The sequence below is a fragment of the Nyctereutes procyonoides genome, unplaced genomic scaffold (assembly GCF_905146905.1).
Source record: "Nyctereutes procyonoides isolate TBG_1078 unplaced genomic scaffold, NYPRO_anot_genome, whole genome shotgun sequence".
Classification (NCBI taxonomy): Eukaryota; Metazoa; Chordata; class Mammalia; order Carnivora; family Canidae; genus Nyctereutes; species Nyctereutes procyonoides.
Window position 1 is genome coordinate 52238744 of NW_026575044.1, and position 22145 is coordinate 52260888.

The 22145-nt window shown below is 52.8% G+C and overlaps 1 protein-coding gene across 1 annotated transcript; it reads right to left on the reverse strand.

The window, feature by feature from the left end:
- Positions 1–755: 755 nt before the first annotated feature.
- On the reverse strand, positions 756–20273 carry LIPG (lipase G, endothelial type). Its single transcript, XM_055323898.1, has 10 exons — positions 20039–20273; positions 17032–17213; positions 15207–15386; positions 13783–13894; positions 8653–8874; positions 7024–7266; positions 6185–6305; positions 5289–5507; positions 3222–3326; positions 756–2742 (listed from the first exon to the last, which is right to left on the reverse strand). Exons 1-10 carry the CDS (start codon positions 20133–20135, stop codon positions 2709–2711), a joined length of 1515 nt encoding a protein of 504 aa, XP_055179873.1. The 5' UTR covers positions 20136–20273; the 3' UTR covers positions 756–2708.
- Between the last annotated feature and the right edge of the window lie 1872 nt (positions 20274–22145).

The following is a 22145-nucleotide window of genomic DNA, read 5'->3' on the forward strand; positions in this document are numbered from 1 at the left end:
CACTGGTTGGAAAAATGTGGGCAGGAAAGGAATGTGGACCTGATGACCAGCCACGGAAGGCAGCTAAGTGAAGCAAGATGGCCCCCCCACTGTATAGAAATTTCTGCGGTCGTGTATAGAATGATCATTAAGCTCTACTGCAACAAGAGAAATACCCCTGGTATTATGTAGAGTCTTGGAAGAAAGCAAGAGGTGTAAGAAAGAGAGGTCAGACTTTAACAAATACAAACTTCATTTAGTTCGATATTTTCACTGGAGTTGGACTTCTCCTCCTCCTTCTCACAGTCTGGAAAGGGACCCAATGGGGGTCACTTTGGGCTGTGGGGATGAGAGGAACATCCAGTGGGTGGCACAGGAAAAACTTAGAGCCCAGACCCCTCTCAGCTTTAAGGAGCAGAACCTCAATACCACCCAAGACTTTAACATAATAGAGAATTCAGCTGCTACCTGCCTTGGGTCACTGCTATCTGGGTCCCAGGCAATCAAACCTACGTCCTCCCCGATATTTACCAATGTCCCGCCTTTTTTCCTAACATACACTTCAGGAGCTTCTGCAATTCAAATAATTTCCCATCTTGTTCTTTAGTGAAAGGAGCTGTTATCCACTTCCTTCCAATAATTAGTATCAGAGAGTAGAGCTTATACAAAGGTAATTTTTTGTCAGAACCTAGGCTTGGGCAGCTATAATTCTTTCAAATATTAAGAATTGAGATGCCAAATCACAAAGAGTTGTATAGATTTTTTTTATTATTTTACTATTTAAAATTCTAATCTCAAAATTGGTTAATTTTAAAATAAAAACTAGCCATATATTTGTTTTTATACATTATATACACTTGAGAAATAAATAGTACTCTAAGTGTTAAAAAAAAAAAGCATCATTATATACAAATAAGGCTTCAAGCCAAATGTATAAATACAAGACCCACTGAGGAATTGATTCCTAAGGCTTCTATTACTAAAAACAGAAGTCAGAAGTAATTGGGATGAACGGTCAATAATACAAGGTCCACTTTGGCTAGAAAGCATTCACAGAAGAACAGAAGAAGCACACCATTTAAGAAAATACCTTGAATTAATTAAGACTTGACTGCTGACGTCTTCAAAATTTTGGCATTAAACAATGATACAACTTTGGCACAATGCAGATTCAAACGACATCCCTTAAACACCTAAGTACAAAGAAAATCACTCTTCTCCCCCAACTTGACATCACACCTTCTTCCAAATAAATCTCACCCATAAAAAGCCCAACCTCTTGGAACAGTCACTTTCCCAGTTATACATTAATGAAAGGGTTCATGGTTTTATGGATGGCTCTGAAAAACAATTCCTCGTTGGTCACATCAGGGCATCCTGGCGAGAAAAGGCTTTGATGAAGTTGCAAAGAGGAGCACAGCACGGGCTCGCCTCTGGGAAACCGGGACCTGACTCCACCGCGAGCTCGGATTGCAGGCATGGGGCTGACGCTCGGGAAGCCAGGTGCTGTAAGCAGAGCCTGTGGTGGCTCCTGCGGTGGCCCCGCTCACCTCCCACTGTGAGGCTCTAGTTTGGCGACCCTCTCGCAAACCTTTGGAAAAGTTAATCAGTCTCCCAGCTCTCACGTGTATTCATTCATCTCAAGATCTGAAATGGGAGGCTTTTCTGAGTTCAACACAGAGAAGGCCCTGGTATCAGAGCCAGGTGTGCCAAGGAGGGAAAAACACCCTATCAAATCCTAGTGCCAGCTCTGATGACGGGTGAACAGATGTGTGCAATAGATACGTGACACTGTCTATCTTCCTGAGCAGAAGAGATTCGGCTCCAAAGCCATCACATTTGGTAACTGGCCACCTCCTGTGCCCAGCACATGTGGTGCCCTGCTTGCTCCAATGCAAGTGATGGAACACGCACGTAGGGAGTACACACGTTCACCAGCAAGAACCAGCTGAGACCATCAAAAGCTTAGGATCCCGGCTCTTAGACCTGTAGCCTCCCCACACCGTGTCCCCCATGCCCATCACCACGTGTGTATCCGCGGATCACCTAAACTGGAAGGAAGTCTAGAAATCCCAACCCCATTGGACTCCACATCTGGAAAGGTTTATGAATACGTCTACTGCCTTGTGCTAATTAAGTTTAAGTGCTTAATACACATTTGTACCATCAAAAAGTAAGCAGCGGAAAACTGAGAAAAGCCAGTGACGTGTGCTTTCAGGACAAGCTGGGCGGCAGGACGGAACATCTGACATGTGGTCAGTATCCATCGAGTGCAGCCCATGGAACCCCAACAGTGAGGGCCTCACCACTGCCCCAGGTGAGGTGCTCTGGGGCGCTCTGGGTGAACGAGGTCACGGGTCTGCCACCCTGACACACATCCGCTCCCAGCAGAAAGCCTTCCCCACCCCTCAGGTCCGCTCGGGCAGCTCACAGCCTTGCACGAGCAACTCTTGGCAGGGAAAGCACAGGCTCACCGGGCACCCTTTGCACACAGGCCTGAGCTGGAGTCACCCGGGGCCAGCAGGGGTGGCAGGAGCGGCCGTGCGCAGTCCCCTCCGGCGAGATGTCCCAACCATCATAGGAGGTAAGGTCCTGGGCCCAGCAAACAGACTCTTCTGGGCGCTAGGGTCAAGGCCAAGTGGGGTCCTTCCATCAGGTGGGTTGTCAGCAGGAACTCTCCTCCGTGTCCCTGGGAGGCGGGGTGCGGGGGTGCGGGGGGCGGCAGCCCCTCAGGGATGCTCCGCGGCTGATCCGAAGGGAAGCCTGTAAGAGGGGCACTTGGTCATCCATTTGGTGAACACAGCGGTCTGCACTGAGGGTGTGCTCTGCTTACAATCAGGCCACCTTAGAATGGACCTGTCCATTGAGACCAAGCATATGCTTACCCTTACCTCCCACCTGATGCCCACTCTAAACACGTGCCTGGAAGGAAGCAAGGAGCCCTAGAACCTTCCCACAGCCCTGGTCTCGATGGACAGGTCCATTCTAAGGTGGCCTGATTCCAGCAGGGCCACAGGCTGTGAACATCCTCGGGGCAAGAGGCAGGACAAGAGGTGAAGGGACACAGACTTGTACAACATCCTGCATCTTCCACCAACTGGCCTACCTCCTCCTGACAGGTCAGATTCAGGGCAGAAGGGATTTGCACCCATTGTGTGCTGTGTCCCAAGCACCCAGACCCACGTCCAGCACATGCTGGGTGACCCGTCAACATGCACTGCAGATGACAGAGTCCCAGTTACCTGGTTTCATTTTTCATTCTCCAGCCATCCCGACACTTGTGAAACCAGAGCTCTTGGCCAGGGGAAATGCTGGTGTTCTCGAAGTCGTCCACACAAAAAGTCAATCTAGGAAGAAAAAGAACCTGCCAATGTAGCCACAACTCTCGTAGGGGAGTGCCTTGGCCAGCTGGTGCTTTCTGGATCCAAAGCAGGCCGAGTGAGGGGGTCTTTTCATTAGGCCACACCCGACTCAAATCTTTGGAACTCCCCATCGCTGCTGCGAGTGCCCAAACCATGTCTTGCTCTGACACCCTCTGTGATCTGGTTCATGCAGAATTTCATCACACTTCTTTCACTTTCTACTGTTTGTTCATTGAAAAGTCTGCCTGCCTCCCAAGGCATGGCCTCTCTGGAGCCTCCCTGATTGCCCATGCCCTTGAATCTTGATAGCACGTTCTACGAATGTAGTCTGTGCTATGGCCATTGCCTCATATGGCACGGAGTCAACAATGAATGTGTTGTCCCATCTTAACACATCATACATGGCCCTGAGGTGCTCATGGATGCTCATTCCCAGGGCAGACTGCAAATGCCGCCAAACGGAGGGCCCTGAGGCATTTCCAATACGGTGCTCATGGATCCCCAGTGACAAGAATAAGTGGGATTCAGCTGTGAGTCTAAATCAAAGGTTCAAAAAATGCTCAGCCAGGATCACAGAAGAAAACGACCCGAATAACCACAGCAACCATGACATACAGGGTGTGTGGGTCTCAGCAGTGTGTGGTTAGCATGACCCATGACCAAGACATGTATGGGGCCCCTGACCCTGACATATGGGACATGCAGACTAAAAGGGAAAAGGCCACATTCAAAACAGTTTTGGGAAGCTTTGCCAGGAAGCCCACACAGCCCGTAAACATATAAGGAGGGGACGTACCTCACTGAGATCAGGAAACTAAAACATATAAACACACAGTAAGGGACCAGTTTGCAGCCCTCAGAATGGTGACAGTGTCCTGCCAAACGGAGGCAAGGACAAGGGAGAGCGGGACTCTCACTCTTAGGTTGTCAATTTGTCTAAAACACTTTGAAAGAAGATTTAATGGTACTCGTCAAGTTGGAGAACACATCTAATGAAACCCAGGGCGGGGCAGGGGGCAAAACACATCTAATGAAACCCAGGGCGGGGCAGGGGGCAAAGCCTTCAGCTTTCTAGACCAGAACCTCTCGGACAAGGGCCCCAAGCCTCTCTCCCCCGCTCAGCCACATGGCACCACAGGCGATGGATGGAAGCGGGAAACAGGAAGGGCCGTGACACAGAGAACCAGCAGACTAGGAACAGAGACAGCGGGGGCCGCTTCCTGTCACCCCGAGGTTGCCTGCGACTCCCAGCAGTCCACAGAAACACGTGGCGAGAAAGCCCCCCTCTCGTGACCAAGGCCCCACGGGCTTCCCCGGCTCCTGCTCAGAGAGCCAAGGCGCAGCGTTAGGGCCGAGACACACAGGTCTGCAGTTCCCAGGCGAGGCCTGCGGTCACACGGCAGGGGCCGCGGGCGGGCCTGGCATAGACGGCTCTCCGCCCCTGACGTCAGGCCCGGCCCATGAGCCTGACTCACAGTCTGTGAAGGAAGCGTGTAGCCCTCCGAAAATCGGGGGTTGGGGAAACCAGGGGTTGGCAGCCCTCACCACGGGGGCTCCCCAGGCTGGATACCCTGGTTTGCTCCCCACACAGGGGCAAGCGAAGACGGGTCAGTGAGGCAGGGCTCCCCGAGAGCCCCGTGCAGGACAAGCCCTCCCTCCTCTGGGCCGACACTGGCGCAGCAGGTGCAACGATGGCTGGACTCCAGCCCCCACTCTGCCCCCTGCCGCAGCCGAGGGCCCGGCATCGGGACACAACTGATGCCACGGCTGCCAGAGGTCTTGCTGTACAGTGTTCACTTTTCCTTACGAAGCCATCTGGGGGGCTGCCCCGGACCCTTCAGACAGAACACTGGGAAGCACACGCTCAGCACAGGAGAGGCCGCTGCAGAGGCTGCCGCCCTCCGCTCCCCAGGGACACGGAGCCCAGAAAGCGCCCATGCCCCTTACCTGCGCTGAGTCTCCCCAGACTTGACCCGGATGCGCCTGATGCTCAGCTCCTTCTCCATGCTGCGGGGCTGAGACAGGTAACTGCGAAGCTCCTTCCACAGGTTGTACCAGGACTGAGCCGCCCCCTCCCAGGTGAGTTTAATCTTCAAGAGGTCGCCCAGGTCCTCCTCAGTGTAGACCAGGAAGGTATTGGTGGCATTTAGCCCAATCTGCTCCACTCTACAAGGGGACACAGGAGCAGGTGTCACTGACCTGCCTCTCTGTGGGGTGACACAGTGGTAGCACCGGTCCCATGGGGACCACTGTGAAATGGGCCCACACACACTAGTCTCCCTTGAACTCCCAGCCCCTTCCTGCCTGTACCCCTCACCTGACACTCGGGGACCTGTCCTGCCCCCATGTGTGTACGGCAGTATGTGCACACACCTGCTCCCTCAACCACACCCTGAGCCCTAGGAAGTGAGTACTTTGATGACATGACCTGGCCATCTCCACACTACACAGCATATTGCTTTGCACCTTGCGTGTGACCAACAGATACACGCTGCTATGCGCCCTTCCCACAGATTAGAAACAGTATGGGAATGGCATTTGTGTTCCAAATTTCCTACAGCCTCAGGTGTCAGGCGTTGCCTGAAATGAAACAGCAGTTTCTGTCCAGCTGATCCAGCAGCTTCTCCTGCTGCTGACTCATCCAGGAGCATCCCGCCCAGAAAGGGTCTGAGTCAAAGGCTTGGTGGGGAGTGTGGACCACAGGGGCCTCTGGAGCCACCCAGCCCATCCCGCCAGCCCTCAGGCTACACTTCCCTGCACTCATTCACATGCTCTCATGCTCGCTCATTCTCACACTGACTTGTCCTTGGTCCTGAGCCCATCAAAGGGAGCTTGCGACTTACATTTCCAAAGGCAGAGTCTGGGAGTCTGCGCTGGTGCCATAAAGGGTGACATAAAAGTTGGGTTCGATTTCTCCCACATTCTTGTAGCTGAAGATATGGATTTTCATCTGATAATGGTAAACTGCGGAGATAGCAGGACAAAGGCATGTGTGAGCTTTGCTGGTCATCTCAGGACACCCCGACTCAACCTGAGTCACCCAGCACCCCGAGTTCTTAGGGGTCCCTCAGTCCAACCCTAGCCTCCCTCTGCTCTCATTCAGCCAGATGGGATGAGGAATCACTACAGTATAAAACAAGCCCCAAACTTGGGAGTTTGGGGAACTGGGAGGGGGAGCTGGTTCCAGCTTAGCAACTCTCTAGCTGTGCGACCTTGAATTAAGGGCCAACGCATTCACTCTCTGAGCCCCAGCTTCCTCTATAGGTCAAACAGCACCCACAAAACTGCTGGGTTTTAGAATATGTTGTAAAAATGCACAACATCATGCCGACTCCCTCTTGGTCCATTCTCAGGTTAGTTGTGACACTCAAAGGAGGAAAATACTAAGTAGCTTCGCGAAAGCCAAAGGCAAGGCAACGAAAAATTCTGATCTTAATACAAATTCAAGGTATTGATATTGTGATAACAGAATGATGATACGCAGCAAAAGAGTTCCCACCACTTATTCGGCAAGATCAGCTTTCCTAGGGTGTGCACAACATCGTGTGACGTGCAGTGATCTGAGTTCACTGTGCTTCTGCCACACGTCCTGGGTTGGGACCTGCCCTTTCCACAATGTGGAACTGAGAAGAAGGGAAAAGATGAAGGCCATTGGGCAGGCACCAGGGGGGATGGGGGTTACCTCTGAAAGGCATGCCCGCCCGGGTTTTGAGATACATTTTGCTGTTCCTCTTGCTCCTCGTTTTCTTCGCGTTGTAGCCGATGCTATTACACCGGTTCTTTCGGCAGCTGAGACAGATCCCCTTTTTGAAGCGATTTGAGTCTGTGCACTGGAACGCAAAACTCGGCTTGTCCTGATTCACCAGGGAGTCAACAAAGAGGTGCACGGCCCGCTCGTGCTCACATTTCACCACCTCCGTGATTGCTGGGGTGGGCAGAGAACACACGGGATGAGCCTCTCATCAAATACAGATCACGCCCCCCAAGGCCCAGAGAGAGTCCGTAACTTGCTCAGAGTCACACGATCAGATGGTTACAAAGTTAGGAGCATAATTTGGATTTTCTAGTCCACGTACATCATTATCTCTGGTCACCAGAAGCTAAAGCCAATCGTTCCTTAAATTGGAGGACCTTAAGAAAAATTGGACAAAGCCATCCCATCCCTTCCTCGGTAACACCACCGGCCTTAAGGATGCCGTCACCTGTACGGACCTCTAAGCCTTCAAGGGCCACTTGGATATGATCACATTGAGGGAGGGCTACAGTCTTAAGGCTGCATGAGGGAGTGGGACATCCAAAGGGCAGAGCATCGGAGCGCAGAGAACCAACAGGGGCCAAGACCTCGCAATGCTGGTGGGCCCTGGGGTAGTGATCGAGTGGGAAACCTGGGAAGAGCCCGGTCACTCCACCACACTTGAGTTTCAGCAGCAAATTCAGTTCAGCCCAAGTGTGCTGGGAACGGGCTCAGGCATGCAGACGTTAAATCATCAGTGAATGGAGACATCATCTTGATTTTACTTCTTTAAAATGTCACAAAAGGGGTGCCTGGGGGGGCTCAGTCAGTTAAGCATCTGCCTTCAGCTCAGGTCATGATCCCAGGTCCTGGGATTGAGTCCTGCATCAGGCTCCCTGCTCAGGGGTGAGTCTGCTTCTCCCTCTGTTCCTCCCCCCTGCTTGTGTGCGCGCGCACTCTCTCTCTCTCAAATAAATAAATCTTGTTAAAAAGATAAAATAAAATGTCACAAAAAATTAAATTATAGTGCATCCATGCCATAGAATATTGTACAGACTTTAAAAAGAATAAGGTAAGCAAATCTATGTGCTCTGGTGTTTAAGAATATTCATTATGTGTACTATGACTAAAAAAGTAAAGTTACAGAACATGATTTCAAAAACTATAATCTCATACACACACACACACAATTTAAAAAGAAAACCAGACCAGAAGGATACACACAAAATTGCCCCCATTGGCTACCTTTGAAGAGTAAAAAGGGGGTGGGAGAATGCTCTATGCGACTCTGCATTGCTTGACTTTTTTTTCCCCAACAAATATATGTTCCTTTTCTTGTAAAAAGAAATTAAGCAATAATAACCAGGACCTCAAAGTATGAGAATGCAAAGCAGAGGCCAACAGATTGCTGTTAATAAGCCTACAGAAAAATGAACGGTACACGGGGTTGGAGGCCCCATGGAGGGTGTGCGTGCAATGAAATGAACATTGGTGGGAGCAAGACCAGCTCATGCTGATTTCGGAGGAGCTGTGATCACCCAGTCAAACCTCTATGTGAGGCAGACAATAGGAACTTACTTCCATATGCGATTGAGCCCAACACATCATTGAGTCCACAGCCTGGCTGGAAGTCCCCCCCATTGGGGTAGATGTCGATGTGGCCCACGGGCATCTGGATCCCAATGCTCAAGCCGAAGGAACGTGTGTAAGTGTGGAGGACATCCACGAAGTCTGCGTCGTCAGGGGACAGCCTCCTATGGATGTCCACTCCTTCAAACATGGGCCCAGCAGGATCCAAACCTAGAGTGGGAGGGGGAGCCAAGACTAGCTGTGTCGGGTGGACCAAGGGCATGAGATCTGACTTACGAGTAAGCCCATGTGTGTATAATGAGGCCTCCTCAGAGCCAGCCCCCCCAACCTGAAATAGGGTGATGCATGCAGTCAGGGACCTTTTACTTTCTTCTGAAGCCTTCACCTGTCCTGACAACTCAACTGACTCGGAAAACTAGCTGCCGGGTTCACAAGGCCATGCAGCTCCCAGGATCCCCCGACCGTCAGAAATGAAGCCATTCTAGAAAGAACTCGGGCTAGCCTAACTAAGCCATTCATCTCATTTATTCTCCCATTGAAAGCCTTCCACGGCCTTAGTGTAGCAGGCTTGTCATGGAATAACCAGGCTACCCACATCTTCTGGAGGGAGCACTCAGTTTTCCCAAACTGAGCTGTTTGCATGTGGACTTACTCTTCCCCTTCCTTTAGCGATGAATCTGGCCCAAGGGTGGACTGGTGAAATCAGGGGTGGAGGGCACACCAGACTTACACTGAGGACCCGTGTCCCAGGCCTCCAGAATTCCTGTATTTTGCAGCTAGAGGGAGAAATCTTTTTGCCTATAGACTTTCTGCACTGCCCAGGCAAACAGCAGCATAGAGAGAACTGGTTCTCACATTTGAAACAGCACAAATATCACTGGGAGCTTGCGGAAAATCCAAAGTCTATTAGGTGGCTACGTAAACGTCTGGAAGGATACACAAGCCACTGGCTACTTGTATATATGCGTGCAGCAGAGAGGTGGCAGGGAGGACCTAGTAGGTGGCAGCAATGATAAGAGACTTTTATTTTGGAACCACATGAATGTAAACCATCCAAAGAAAAGAATTGGCAAAGTCTGAGTTGCAGATTCCCCAGCCCCCTAGAGATTTTGATTAACAAGTCTGATTTCCCCAGGTGATTATAAAAGGAGGTGGTCTTTGAATTGAATCTGAAGATCCTAAAAGGAGATGGTCTGTGAATTTCCAGCCTGAAGATTGGAAAAAACATCTCCCACCTTCAGTATCATCGATAAAACTGAACCTGAACATCTTAATCCACACAGTTCATGTGAGATATTAAGAGATTAAGTGCTTGTCAGTGTAAGTACTAGCTGCTATTACCAAGCTCAAGTGATTGTGGGAGCTGACTTCATGCCAGCCTGGAGGCCCTACAGACACAGGCGAGGGCCCGGAGGAAGCTGAGAGTACTGCACACTGTTTAGTCTAGAACAGTGGTTCTCAGCTGGGAGTGAGTTTGCTGCTAAGGGGAAATTTGGCGATGTCTGCAGACATTTGTGGTTGTCACAGTTGTGGAGAGAGAGAAGCTGCTAGCAGCTGGTGGGCAGAGGCCAGGGAGACTGATAAACATCCAGCAATGCGCAGATCAGTTCCCACAACAAAGCATTAGCTGACCCAAATGTGAAGGGCACTGAGGCCCAGGCACCGTGGTCTAGAAACACCACGTCGGAGAGGAGTTAAGACCAAGAACAGAGTCATACAAGGAGGAGATGGGTAATAGGACCCCCAAGCCCCAGTGCAAGAGAACCAGGGAGCATACGGTGAGCCTCGAATCACTGGGCCGATTTCAGGCTACACAGCAGGCAGAGCTACCGTCTGGAGTCAACAGTAAACTTATGAAACGCGTCTTGCATGAAAATAAGCAGGTTCCAGAAGAAGTTTAGATAAATGCCTGGAAGCGCAGGGTGCCTGGCGGTTCATCAGCAGCCCCGGGCCCAAAAGAAGGGTGGCACGGGAGCAGTGACCCCCAGCACGGCCCGTGATGCCTCAGTTCAGAGGCTGCCAAGGGCTGTGGTCCCAACACAGGCAGCCGCCCCCTGCTTCTTGCTATGTTTTCTGGAATTAAAAAAAGAGAGAAAGAAGACCATTCTGCTTTGCAACCAATACAAGGGAGGGGCTCTTTGCTTGATGTGAATAAAAGTCTCCACCAGACCGTCAGAGCCATGGAAACCCAGCTATGCCAGAGGAATGCAGGCAGTGGCAGGGCTCCTGGACAGGACTGGCTGGGTGCTGGGGGCTGGGGCTGGGGGCTGGGGGCTGGGGGCAGGGCCTGGGGGCTGCGAGCTTTGCCTACCCGGACTGGACTCACCCAGCCCAATGCATAACCAGGCCTCACAGACTCTCCGGGGAAGGCTGCCCCATTTACTTTTTTTTCACCAGGAATAGGAGGGAGCTCTCGTCCCCTCCAAGAAAAGCAAAAGCAGAGAGCCACCCTTTCTTCCATGCAGTCAGAGCCCTTCCAAAGACGTTCTCTTCAGCCAATGAAAGTTGCACACACATGCACACGCATGCACACCCCGGAGAGCCTCTGCATGGTGGCCTAGCAGGGCAGGGCCTGCTGCCCTTGCATCACTGTTTTATATCCACCAGCAAAGGAGAGGAGTGATAGGGGCTGGTGGCTGGGTGCGGCCTCTGCAATCTGCCAGCCTGCATTTGAATCCTGGCTCTGCTACTTATGACGGTTAGACATTGATCCCATTATTTCAGCACAGAGTCCCCGTTTCCCCACCTGTAAAATGAAGCCAAGAGGCCCCCGTGACCCCATTGTGACAAGTCTTCAAGCTAGCACCCAGTACCTGTCACAGCTTAGCTTAGGTGGTGCTTGACATTAGGAAGCATCTGGCCCACAGTCTGTAGAGTGGACCCTTAACTCCTATTTCTTAAATAAATGAATGAATCCGCTTATCTGTTTATGACTAACAGAAATATGACCTCTTCCCTAGCATAGCACAGAATTCTGTCAAAAGCCGAAGAAGGTAAAACTGGCAAACCCCAGGCCATAGGTCTAATCCAAGCAAGACCAGGGTTCGGGTGTTGCCCCTGTTGGCCTCAGGACCCCACTCAAGCTGCAATCTGGTCCTTGTACCCCTTGGGACCACCTGGTTCCCTGGCTCCTGGGGAGTCTACCGACACAGAGGAGGAGTGCACACCCGCCTCCCCCATTAGGCGAGCACACAGCCACGTCAGGTGAGCCCATCCCTGAGGTGCTGAGGGTAGAGGGTATAATTTCCTGAACACCTACCAGGCCCCCACCGCAGAGAAAGGCTGGAGAGAAGGAGCGTGCTCGGGACACGCAAGCTGCACGGAGCACTGATTTTAGCATTCCGTCAGCAGAGCCGTTGTCTCAGAGGCCACCACCCAAACAGGCACTGGGGGGGGAGGAGCGGGTGGGGGGGTCCCAGAACACCCTCCCCCGGCCCCATCACTGTCAGATTCAGAAAGAGGGAAAGGGAGGATCCACAGCTGGGGGGTGTGGAGGGGACACTCCTGCGGGCTGCAGCTTGAACGAGTTGGGCCGGGCTCTGAATCTGAGCATCTGGCTGGGCTGGGGGCTGCGTGGCCACCGGAGCTGGAGTGGCCCCGCACCGCAGCTATGTGGGTAGGCACGGGCAGCCACATGGTCCTGCTCCCTGGGTGCTCGGGCCCCAAGATCTTGGGAAACAAAAAGGCTCTTGAGGTTTCCTAAATCAAATAACAGGACCTATAGGGGTGTGTGTGCATATGTGTGTGCGCGCTAGACCAAAGCCCAAGGATAATGTGACGCAGGCCAATACAATCTCATGAATATATATACATATACATATATATATATATATATATATATATATATATATATATATTAAACTACTCCATTAACTTGGTGCTAAAACATGAACATCTACCTTTACTATGTCACTTGTTAGCTAAGGACTCCTCCTCTGTTTTAGACAGGACTTCTTTGTGTTTTAAAATAAAAGCACTGCCGGGAAAGACACAGATCATATCTTTCCTTCTGGATGACCAGTCGGGTCCTGGTATCTTGGAGGCAAGAAGGAAGTTGGGAGTGAAGAAAAATAAAAGAATTCCGGAAGGAAGATAAAATTTTAGGGCAACATGGGGCTCTTGGAGGGCTCAGTGGCTGAAGGTCTGCCTTCGGGTCAGGTCATGATCCCGGGGTCCTGGGTCGAGCCCTACATCCTGCTTCTGCCTTTCCACCTGCTCCCTGCTGATGCTCTCCCTATTGCTCTTTCTCTCTATCTCAGATAAATAAATAAAATCTTTTTAAAAAAAAAAAAGTTTAGGGCCACAAATTTGCCATTAATTTCAGCCTGGAGGAAGCTCTGTGTACAGAGTTGAGGAAGCATAACAGTGGAAAAGAAAATCTTTCACACTTTTCAAATCACTAAATGATCGAATCCAAACACAGATCAGAAGTTCACCAGGATGGAAAATGCAAATTTCTTACTAACGACCTGGGTACCAATATCAGAAGGGCTTATTTGACAATGAAGTTGAAGCACCCTTTCTAAACAGATAATGGCCACTAATAAGCATGCCAGCACACAGTGGGAAAAGGCTGGTGGTGGATGAAACAGAAACGAGGTGGAATTCAAATAAGAATCCACCAGGGTTCATTTCCCTTGAGGTCCTAAGCATCACTGGCAGAGAACAGAGTGAGCCCTCAAGGTTCACAGGTCAGGATCCACCGCAGTTCTGCACCTTGGTTATTTGCTGTTTGCCCCCGGGCATTTCCCTGCTCAGCAGACCAGACCGGTGGTTTTCAAACTGGTGCTCAGGGACCCCGAGATTTCTCTGGGGAACCGGAAGGCCGGTAGCAAAGCTAGGACTGCCTAACATCTACCTGGCTTCGACTAGAACGAAGCCTTCTACCTGTCTCATCTATCGGGGTCCCATGCAAGGTCAACCTGAAAGAAGGACTCTGCGACCAAACAGAACCCTTGAAAGCTCTGGATTAGATATTCTCTGGGTCCCTTCCGAGGCTAGCCCTCTAGGGCTCCCATGTGCTGCTTCCGGGGGAGCAGTGCATTTCAGAAAAGCCAGCTCGGTGGAGCTGCTGAGGAAGCTCAGGGGTCAGCCGATCACGTGGGAAGCAGAGCCTACCTGTGATCCTGCCCACCGTGCCTTTCACGAAGTTGCCAGCGTACCCAGCCACATGAGCTCCGAGGCTGTAGCCGATCAAGTGAACATTCCCGAGAGAAAAATCATCCTTCTCCTGCAGGAAGCCACAAAAGTGTGTGAGTGCAGCGTGCAGGTGACCCTGAGCCCACAGTGTCCCAACAATTCAATAATTCTATGGCAACAAGGAAGAGCCCTGGGAACCAGAGACAGAGACTTTCCAGGGCGTAGCCCACACGCCTGGCAAGGAGACAGGGAAGGACACAGCCAGGAAGGAGAAGGCAAGAGGCCTTCATGGCATTTTGTGTGCCTAGTGTTTGGGGCCAGGGGGGTTATGACTAGAAGCTACACACCTGACCCTTCGGCTGCATCTCCCTTCTCTCAGCACTATGGGAGGTGGAGGTGGCTACGTGGACCACTAAGCCACCAGGATCACTGAGGACTAAGTGCCAACCACAGCCTACTCTTTCACAGCCTACAGCTTCTTAGGCCCCAGAAAGTGCTAACCTGCTCGCCACCAGCCCACCCAGGACCCCAGAGTGGAAGTGTCATACCCTGAAATGTCACTTCACTGGTTGGGGGAGGAGATGGGGCTTTGACCCCACAGCTCAGAAATTGAGCCCTACAGAACAACCCAGGCAGAGAGCTGAGGTACTGCTCGAGAACCCTGCCCTGAATGCTATCAGCATGCATCAGACTCCACGGGCAAAAGGAAGGTCAGGCTGGAAATGCCCCAATAATGGGGTTACTTTGCCAGTACACCCCTGCCTCCAGGTAGGTCCGCCGATCTCAGGCAAATCATTAACTCATACAGAGTGAATGTAGGACCTTGGCATCTGTTTCTCACGCTTAATATTTTAAGTGTAGCATTAGGCTGCATATGTTGGAACCAATGTTCTCTTCTCCCTGAGGACCGCCATTCTTCCAAGGAAAGAGCAGACTCTAGTAAGATTTCAAGATTTCTTTTTCTTTTTTTTTTTTTTTTTTAATTCATAAGAAACAGAGAGAGAGAGAGAGGCAGAGACACAGGCAGAGGGAGAAGCAGGCTCCATGCAGGGAGCCCGACGTGGCACTTGATCCCGGGACTCCAGGATCACACCCTGGGCCAAAGGCAGGCGGCTCAACTGCTGAGCCACCCAGGCGTCCCAGATTTCAAGATTTCAAGCTGGTCCTGGCTCCTGACAATTCCCAACCTGAATGACCTGTCAGGCTAATGTGGTTCTGACAAACAAAGGAATAGTCAAGATCCGGAGGTATATCAATCATCAAAATGCTTTCCCGAGTTTCAGCTTTCAAGTATTTCAAGCAAAAAGTTGAATCCCAAAGATACTCTTAGAACCCTGAGGTTCACAGAGCTGTGTTTTCTTAAGAAGCTTCAGATTCAAGATCTTGTTTGTAAAAGCACTTACCTGCAGCCAGTCAAGCATCCTGGCAACACTGTATCCCACCACTCTGGTGTTACTGACGGCGTCTGTGTAGAGCTGGTGGGCCAGGGGAAGCCAGTCAACCACCACGACGTTGGCTTCTTTCTCTCTTGTCTGTAGGGCGGACACAAGTTTGTACAGCCAACTTTCAAGCATGCCACTCATCTGCAAAGAAAACAGAACATTTGAAAACATTCTTCTTAGGGGTTTCATAAGTCCTAATGAATATGGAATTCAGTTCCATGACCCTCTCCCTGGCCAATTCCAGAGCTTTCACAATGGCTGCTCAGGCACCAAACACTTGCACGTGAGCAAGGCCAGCCACAGGCAGGACTGCTGCATGAGTGTTTGTCTTCCATTGCTCTTTCTATCTTGCTTTTCCCAGCAGAAGTCCCATAGCCGGTGTCTTACGCTGCCACTTACTGTCCACTAGGCTTACGACTAAGCGATAAGTGTTGGTAGCGATTCTGGCCTGGGGTGGGCATGAGTCCCTGTCACAGAAAAGCAAGTTGCCCCAAAGTCAGATGGGAAAGGTTGCCCTGGAGAATTAGCTTCTCTGTCAGAGATGCAAGGAGATGCTGTCTCGTAGGCAAACTCGGAGTTAACAAATGACCCCTTCCCACAACCCATGTCTGCCATCCCTCTTGATTCCAGAGTAGGGAAGATCTGTCCCTGGAATCCCAAATTAGAACTCAGAACACATTTTCCCACAGAAACAAAGTTATATATAGTGCCTAGGTCCAGTTGTAAACCTATCCACATGTACATTATTAGATAAATAGATTTTCTGTGCCTGGCCTGGGAACCCAAACGCCATTTACAATCTTGCCTCTATGGGAAACTGCTGTTCCAAGTTCCAAACAGATTACAAAAGAACTTTCTGGAATGCGACCCATTTGTAAGTTGCAGGCAGTTTGTATTTGCATTCTGACGGGGGGGGGGGGGCGGTCTTAAAAAGGTTCAATTGCAGGATTCTAATTGTAGGCTGTGGGATGAGGATGGATAGGCAAGCACCTAACCATCTCTTCAGGCACACTAGGGAGATAGGCACTTGCCCCCAGGCCTGACCCCAGCAGTTGGTGATAGACCTAAAGACCCAGAAAGCATGTCACAGATATGAATTTCTCATCATTAAAAGGAAGAATGTCCCCTCCCAATTAGCCCAGGCAGAGACCTACTCACTTAATAGTGTCATTTTCCTACAGACCATCATTATATGAATGAATGAACCCCTCACTGGTCAAAAGCTTTTAAGCTGAGCATTAAAGCCCTGTTTTGTTGAAGTTTGTCATGGGCCTTTCAATGTGCATTGCTCGGCTAGGGCACATAAAGAGCCCCAGTGCCTTTAACCGGAGCCATCTCTATACAAACAGGAGGGCACGGTGCCAATGGCGACCAGCGAGCCAGGCCAGCTGGCTCTTCAGAGACTCTCAGAGCCAGTCAAGTTGCTGCCGCTCAGCTTGGCTCTCAGGGAGGGACGGCCCCCGCCAGGCAGTGGTTGACCAATGTAATTAAGTGTAATTAGAGGGCCCCTCAAGAGCCAGTGGAGCTGGACCGCTGCCTTCAGGAGAGCCACTCTCCGAAAGCCCGCTGTGTGCCAGCATTAAATGCCACCCTGCTGGAGTCCACATTGCCCCCTCTGCGACGTGCCCATTACATTCTTCACAGCTGTCTGAAACACAAGCAGCCCACAAGAGAAGGGGGAGAGAGAGAGCACAGAATCTGGAAGCACCAGTCTTCTTTTTAATTGACCAAAACAAAGGAAACCAAATCTTGTGTCAGGCTGCGGAGCTTCCCCCACCGGCCTCACCGTCCACCCATGAATGATGAAAAAGGTCTTGGCCGTCACGTTGAAGCCACAGTCTTCCAAAGGCTGGTCGTGGCCGACGGGGAGGTAGCAGCCTTCATGCTCCGAGTCCTCAGAGGTGCGAAGGTTAAATCTCACAGGAGGCTTGGCAGTAACCTGTACGTCCCTGGCTCTGTGGTGCTCATCTGGGGGAAAGAGAACAGGGCATGGGTGCACCTAGTGGGCTGGGGAAAACGAGAGATCCGGGGTCTAGTTCTAGTTCAGTCTTGAACGTGTGACTTAATCCTCTGGGTTTTAGTTTTGATATCTGCTGACTGGTTTCTCCTCGCTTCCCAGAAGAGTTGCAAAGTTATAATAAAGGGACATCTCCTCAATATTTAAGAATATTAGTTTGTCACAGGCACTAAGTACCGTGACTCTAAAATAAACAGGTGTCTCTTTCTTTTCTCTCCTCTTCTCTATCAAACGAGTTCTCTTTCCTCCCCTCACATGACTACTTAGTCCTTGATTATTTTCCTGAAATGCTTGGGTCCAGCTAAGATTCAGAATTCAGAACATTTCAGATGTTAGAAAGGCATTAGGGTACAGAAGCCATGTGATACATGAAATCCCCAGTGTAGTCGGGGCATCCCCCAATTATCAAACACACTAATATTTCTGTAGGGAAATACGTAACTACACACCAACTCGAGGGCAAAAATAAATATTATAGGCAGCTTCGTGCCAGTTCTGGTCAGTTTTTACTGCCAAAGGAATTCAGAGCAGGTAAGGCCAAGTCTTGCTGCCAAACGAATTACCAAACAAATGTTCCAATTTTGGAAGATTCTAGATTTTGGAATTAGAGATAAAAAGCCATCAGCTATCACACGACGGGCTTCCCCTAGCATTCCCAGCTAGATTCCAGCACTTACTCTGAAGACCTCCGGCATCCTCAGGACTCCCTGCAGTACCAGAAATGTGCCAGACATTCTTTCAGTCTGTCAAATAAATGACTGAAGCCATGGGGAAATTCGTAAGAGCAGCAAAGGCTACTTTCAGCTCCACTGCTCACACACAGTGCCCCGCTCCCAAAACACAGATAATGTCACTGATGTCCCTGTGGCCTCTTAACACGAAGCACTGGCATCACCATGCTATTATGGACAGTCTTAAACGAATCCTTCATCCAGCATTCTTCCAGCCATCCAGGAAACTATCCATCCCCTTGTAACAGGCTAGGAAATTAACAAATCGAGCTCTCCTGTCACCCAGAAATCAAGGGGAAAAAATACCAAATGACCACTCTGGGAGTTTCATTTGTCCCAGAATGGATATCAAATCAAATGGATCCCAAATGAAATCATGAATAGAGAGACCAACATGGTAGAGAAGGTGGTGGTGAAGAGGGTGGTGGGGAGGAAAAGAATACACCTGATATAAAAAGGACAGAGTTCCAGAAAATGCATGAGCAAACGTCAGGCTGACCAACATTAAAGTGATGAACAAAAGCCCTAATAGCAGAAATCTGAACCATGGACAAAAATAGTCTGCTGCCCTGATTCCCACCCAAATAGCCATTCGTAGAGACCAGATGGGGAATTGTAGGAGAAAAAGAAAACAAGTCTTCTGGCTTCCTGGGGCACATTGGTGGATGAACCCACATAGTGCCATACCAACATTCACCTGAGCATCCGGCCTTCTCTGACCCCAGAATTCTCCAGCTTTATTACTACTGCGTTCGGCCTGGGTCACTTCAACCTCTGGGACTCCGTGACTTTTCTTCATCCCTGTACGCTCTGGGATCCTTCTGTTCCCTCCTTCAGTTCCCTGCTCAGTGTCAGCCTCTCAGGGAGGGAAGCCTGACCACAGATGAAAACTGGCCCATCTTTTCCTTCAGCACCCTGTTCCTCCCTCTCTGCTTTACTTTTTTCCTACTGAGCATCATTTATATCTTTTAATGGGTTTATTGTCTGTCTTCCTGCTAGCTCCAGAAGGCAGGGGTCTCCATCTGCTTTGTTCATTGCATCCCCGACACCTAGAAGAGGGGCTGACACTAGGTGGGCACTGAAAGAATGGCCCACAGATACTCAGAATTGCGGAACCCATCAGTTGGAAGGAACGGTACCGTTTTACGGGAGAGGAGCTAGAGATGCGACTACCCCGGGTCACACTTCTAGTTAGCACTAGAGCATGTTGAGTAAAGCAAGGCTCTCATTCACCCAAATTAACGCACCTGCATGTCCATAAGCTGACATGGACCAACATCATTCGGCTCAACCTCAGAAGAATAGTAGAAGATGAAATAATGGGGTGCCGTGTAGGGGATCTCCCCTCTCCACCGCTTAACCAATTGACCCGGCACCCCAGGTGGGTGACCCTACCCTCTTTCGGCCAGGGCAGGCTTCCTCTAATGGGAGAGACTGCCATATAGAACTCAGAAGAAAGAAAAGCCAGCGTCCAGGAGGAGGAAGGTGAAGAGAGGTGGTGAGAGCAAGAGCAGTGATTGGAAAAGGGTGTAAGGGAGGAGGAGGAGGAGGCTGGCCGCCAGGAGCAATAAGCCCAGCAGCTTCCCGCAGTTTCTCATCCAAGGCTCCCGCAGGTACTAATCCCGGCTCTGCCACCTCAACTTTCCAAACACCTACACCCGGGTTAGGAGGGGGGCACCCGGCGACTTAGCTCTCTAACACCCTTCTTGCCTCGCAAAGGGAAGGCTGAAGAGCGGCGGGCGGGACCGCACGGATCCAGGGAACCTTCTCGTGGAAGGGGTGGGGCCGGCCAGGGCAACCGGGCGCCCTGCAGCCTCTCAGCTGCTTCCCCCCCCTCCCGCCCCCGCCCCAAGTCCTCGTCGGACGCGCCAGGGAAAGTCACCTGCGGAGCCGAGCGGGAGGAGCTCTAGGGTCGTAGGAAAGACAAGAGGATTCCGCGGGAAGCAGGCAGGGCTGGTAAAGGGGTGGACAAGGCACAGAGGGGACGTGGCACCCATAGCTGGGGGTGGGTGGGTGCGGGGCTAATGGGACTAGGTGCACCGTACCTTGCGGCCGGGCCTCCGGCCCCGGGGGCGTGCGGCTCCCCGCCGCCAAGCAACAGGAGACCGCGCAGAGGCAGAGCAGAGGCGCGGGGTTCCGCATCCTTCCCCGCCACGCCCCCTTGCCGCGCGCCGCGAAGGTCTCCCGACCCGGAGCGCTGGCGCGAGCCCGCGGCAGGTGCGGCCCGCAGTGGAAGCGAGGCTGGGCGCGCGGCGGGGGCGGCGGGGCCGGCGGGGGCGGCGGGGCCGGCGGGGGCGGCGGGGCCTGCGGGGGGGAGGAGGCGCTCGACCCGGCCTGCCCTCGCGCGTGCCGCCGCCCGGGAAGCCAGAACCCGCCGCTGTCACTGCTCGAGCTCCCGGCGAGGTACTTTTCAAAAGTCTGGGAGTCATCTGACCCATCGCCAGATGGTGATTTGCATAATTTATTCCCGTCCCCGGACTCTGATTGGTCACACCTTCGCTGACGCCAGAGCCGAGACTCCGCAGTTTGAATGGAAGCGCCGCACGCCCGCCGCGTGGACGCCGCACACGAGCGGCCTCGCTCCCCGCCCCGCCCGCCGCCCCGCGTCCTCCTGGGGCCCGCGCTTGGCCCCCAGATTCTGCGCTCGCCGGGGGGGGGGGGGGCTTTGCCCGAAGGCTGCGCCTGCTGGGAACGCGATGCCCGGCGGAGGAGGCGCATCCTTTCCAAAGCGCGGAGCCTCCCTTGCGCCGGCACCGGCTTTCCGCGCCGCGACCCCAGCCAGGAGAGGGGGGAGTCCCCGAGCCGCCCCCCCGGGCCTCCGGTTCTGGCGCCCCCCCCGCCCCCAGCGAGGCCCGCGCGCGACAGGTGCGTACGGAGAGCCCGACGGTAACGCGCAGGGCCGCGGGGCTGCGGGCTGCGGGCTGCGGGCTGCGGCCCGGTGGCCCGGGCTTCCCGGGGTCGCACAGGCCCTTCTCCTCCCTTCTCCTCGCTGTCCCGCCTCTGGCAGCAAAACTGGGCAAACCACCCGGCTGCTCCCAGGTCGTCCGGGGCCCGCCGTCCTCGAGTGCGGACCTTCCCCGCAGCTTTGGCGGTTGGGGGAGCTGCAGCCACAACGCGGCACGGCGCGGGGCGCCGCGGCCTCCCGCCGGGGACCCAAGGGGAACCCAGAGCCAGACGTGGGGCCCCGGCGCGTGCCTGCGCCCAGTCCCGCCCGCCGCGCGCAGCTGCGCGCCCAGTGGAATCCGGCAGCCTCTTCCTTCCCTTCGTCACTCCCCCTTCCCGCGCCGGTCCGCGTCCCTGCCCCCCCCCCCGGGGCTGGCCCTGGCTCCCCCAGGGACCCCGGGACGCGGCGCGGAGAGCACCGGCGCCCGGGAGCCAGAGCCGGACTTGGGGCGCGCGCGGGCGGTGGCCGGGACCACGGGGGGCGGCCGCGCCCGACAGCCCCGGGGGTCGCGGAGCGCTGGGGGGCGGGGGCAGGGGGCAGCCCCCCGGGCGGCCAGCCCGCGCCTTCGGCCTCCGGGGACCCCACGGCGGGAACCCGCCCTGCTCTCGCCCGAGGAGGAAAAGGGCCCGGCGGCCGCGCCTGTCCGTCCCCGGGTGTCGCGGCCCGGGCTGCAGCCGGCGGCGGGTGACGGGAAAGCAGCCCCGAGCGGCAGGCCCCGCTCCCGCCTCCCCTCACTACTTTTGCTCCTCCAGCTGCCGCGGAGCACGCTTTGTCCTCCGCGTGCTGCAAAGAGTCACAATGGGCGGGCCCCGGCTGGAGTTTTTAGTATAAACCCCGCGCCCTTTATGGGATGGTAAAGGCCCCCCAGAAAGTTGCTTCCATTCCCCCTCCAGCTCTCCTCCTTTGGTAAACAATCCAGACGTAAGTCAGGTATTACCTTTTTTTTTTTTTAACTGCCATGGCTTTGAAGCCGCTTAGGTTTTATTGCTGGTTGGTTAGAGTGCCCTCCTGTGTCTCTGTATTAAAATATAAATTAAGGATCGGCAAAGGACATAATTACATTTGCAGCATAAGAGTAATGTGTAACATCAACTATTCATCAGGCTTCATACTTTCCAGGACAACTGTGAGGAGACCTGGGGAGCCTCCTGTGTAGAGGAAGCCCCTGTCTGGGGACTTTCAGCAGAAATTCTGTTTGTGTCACAGTC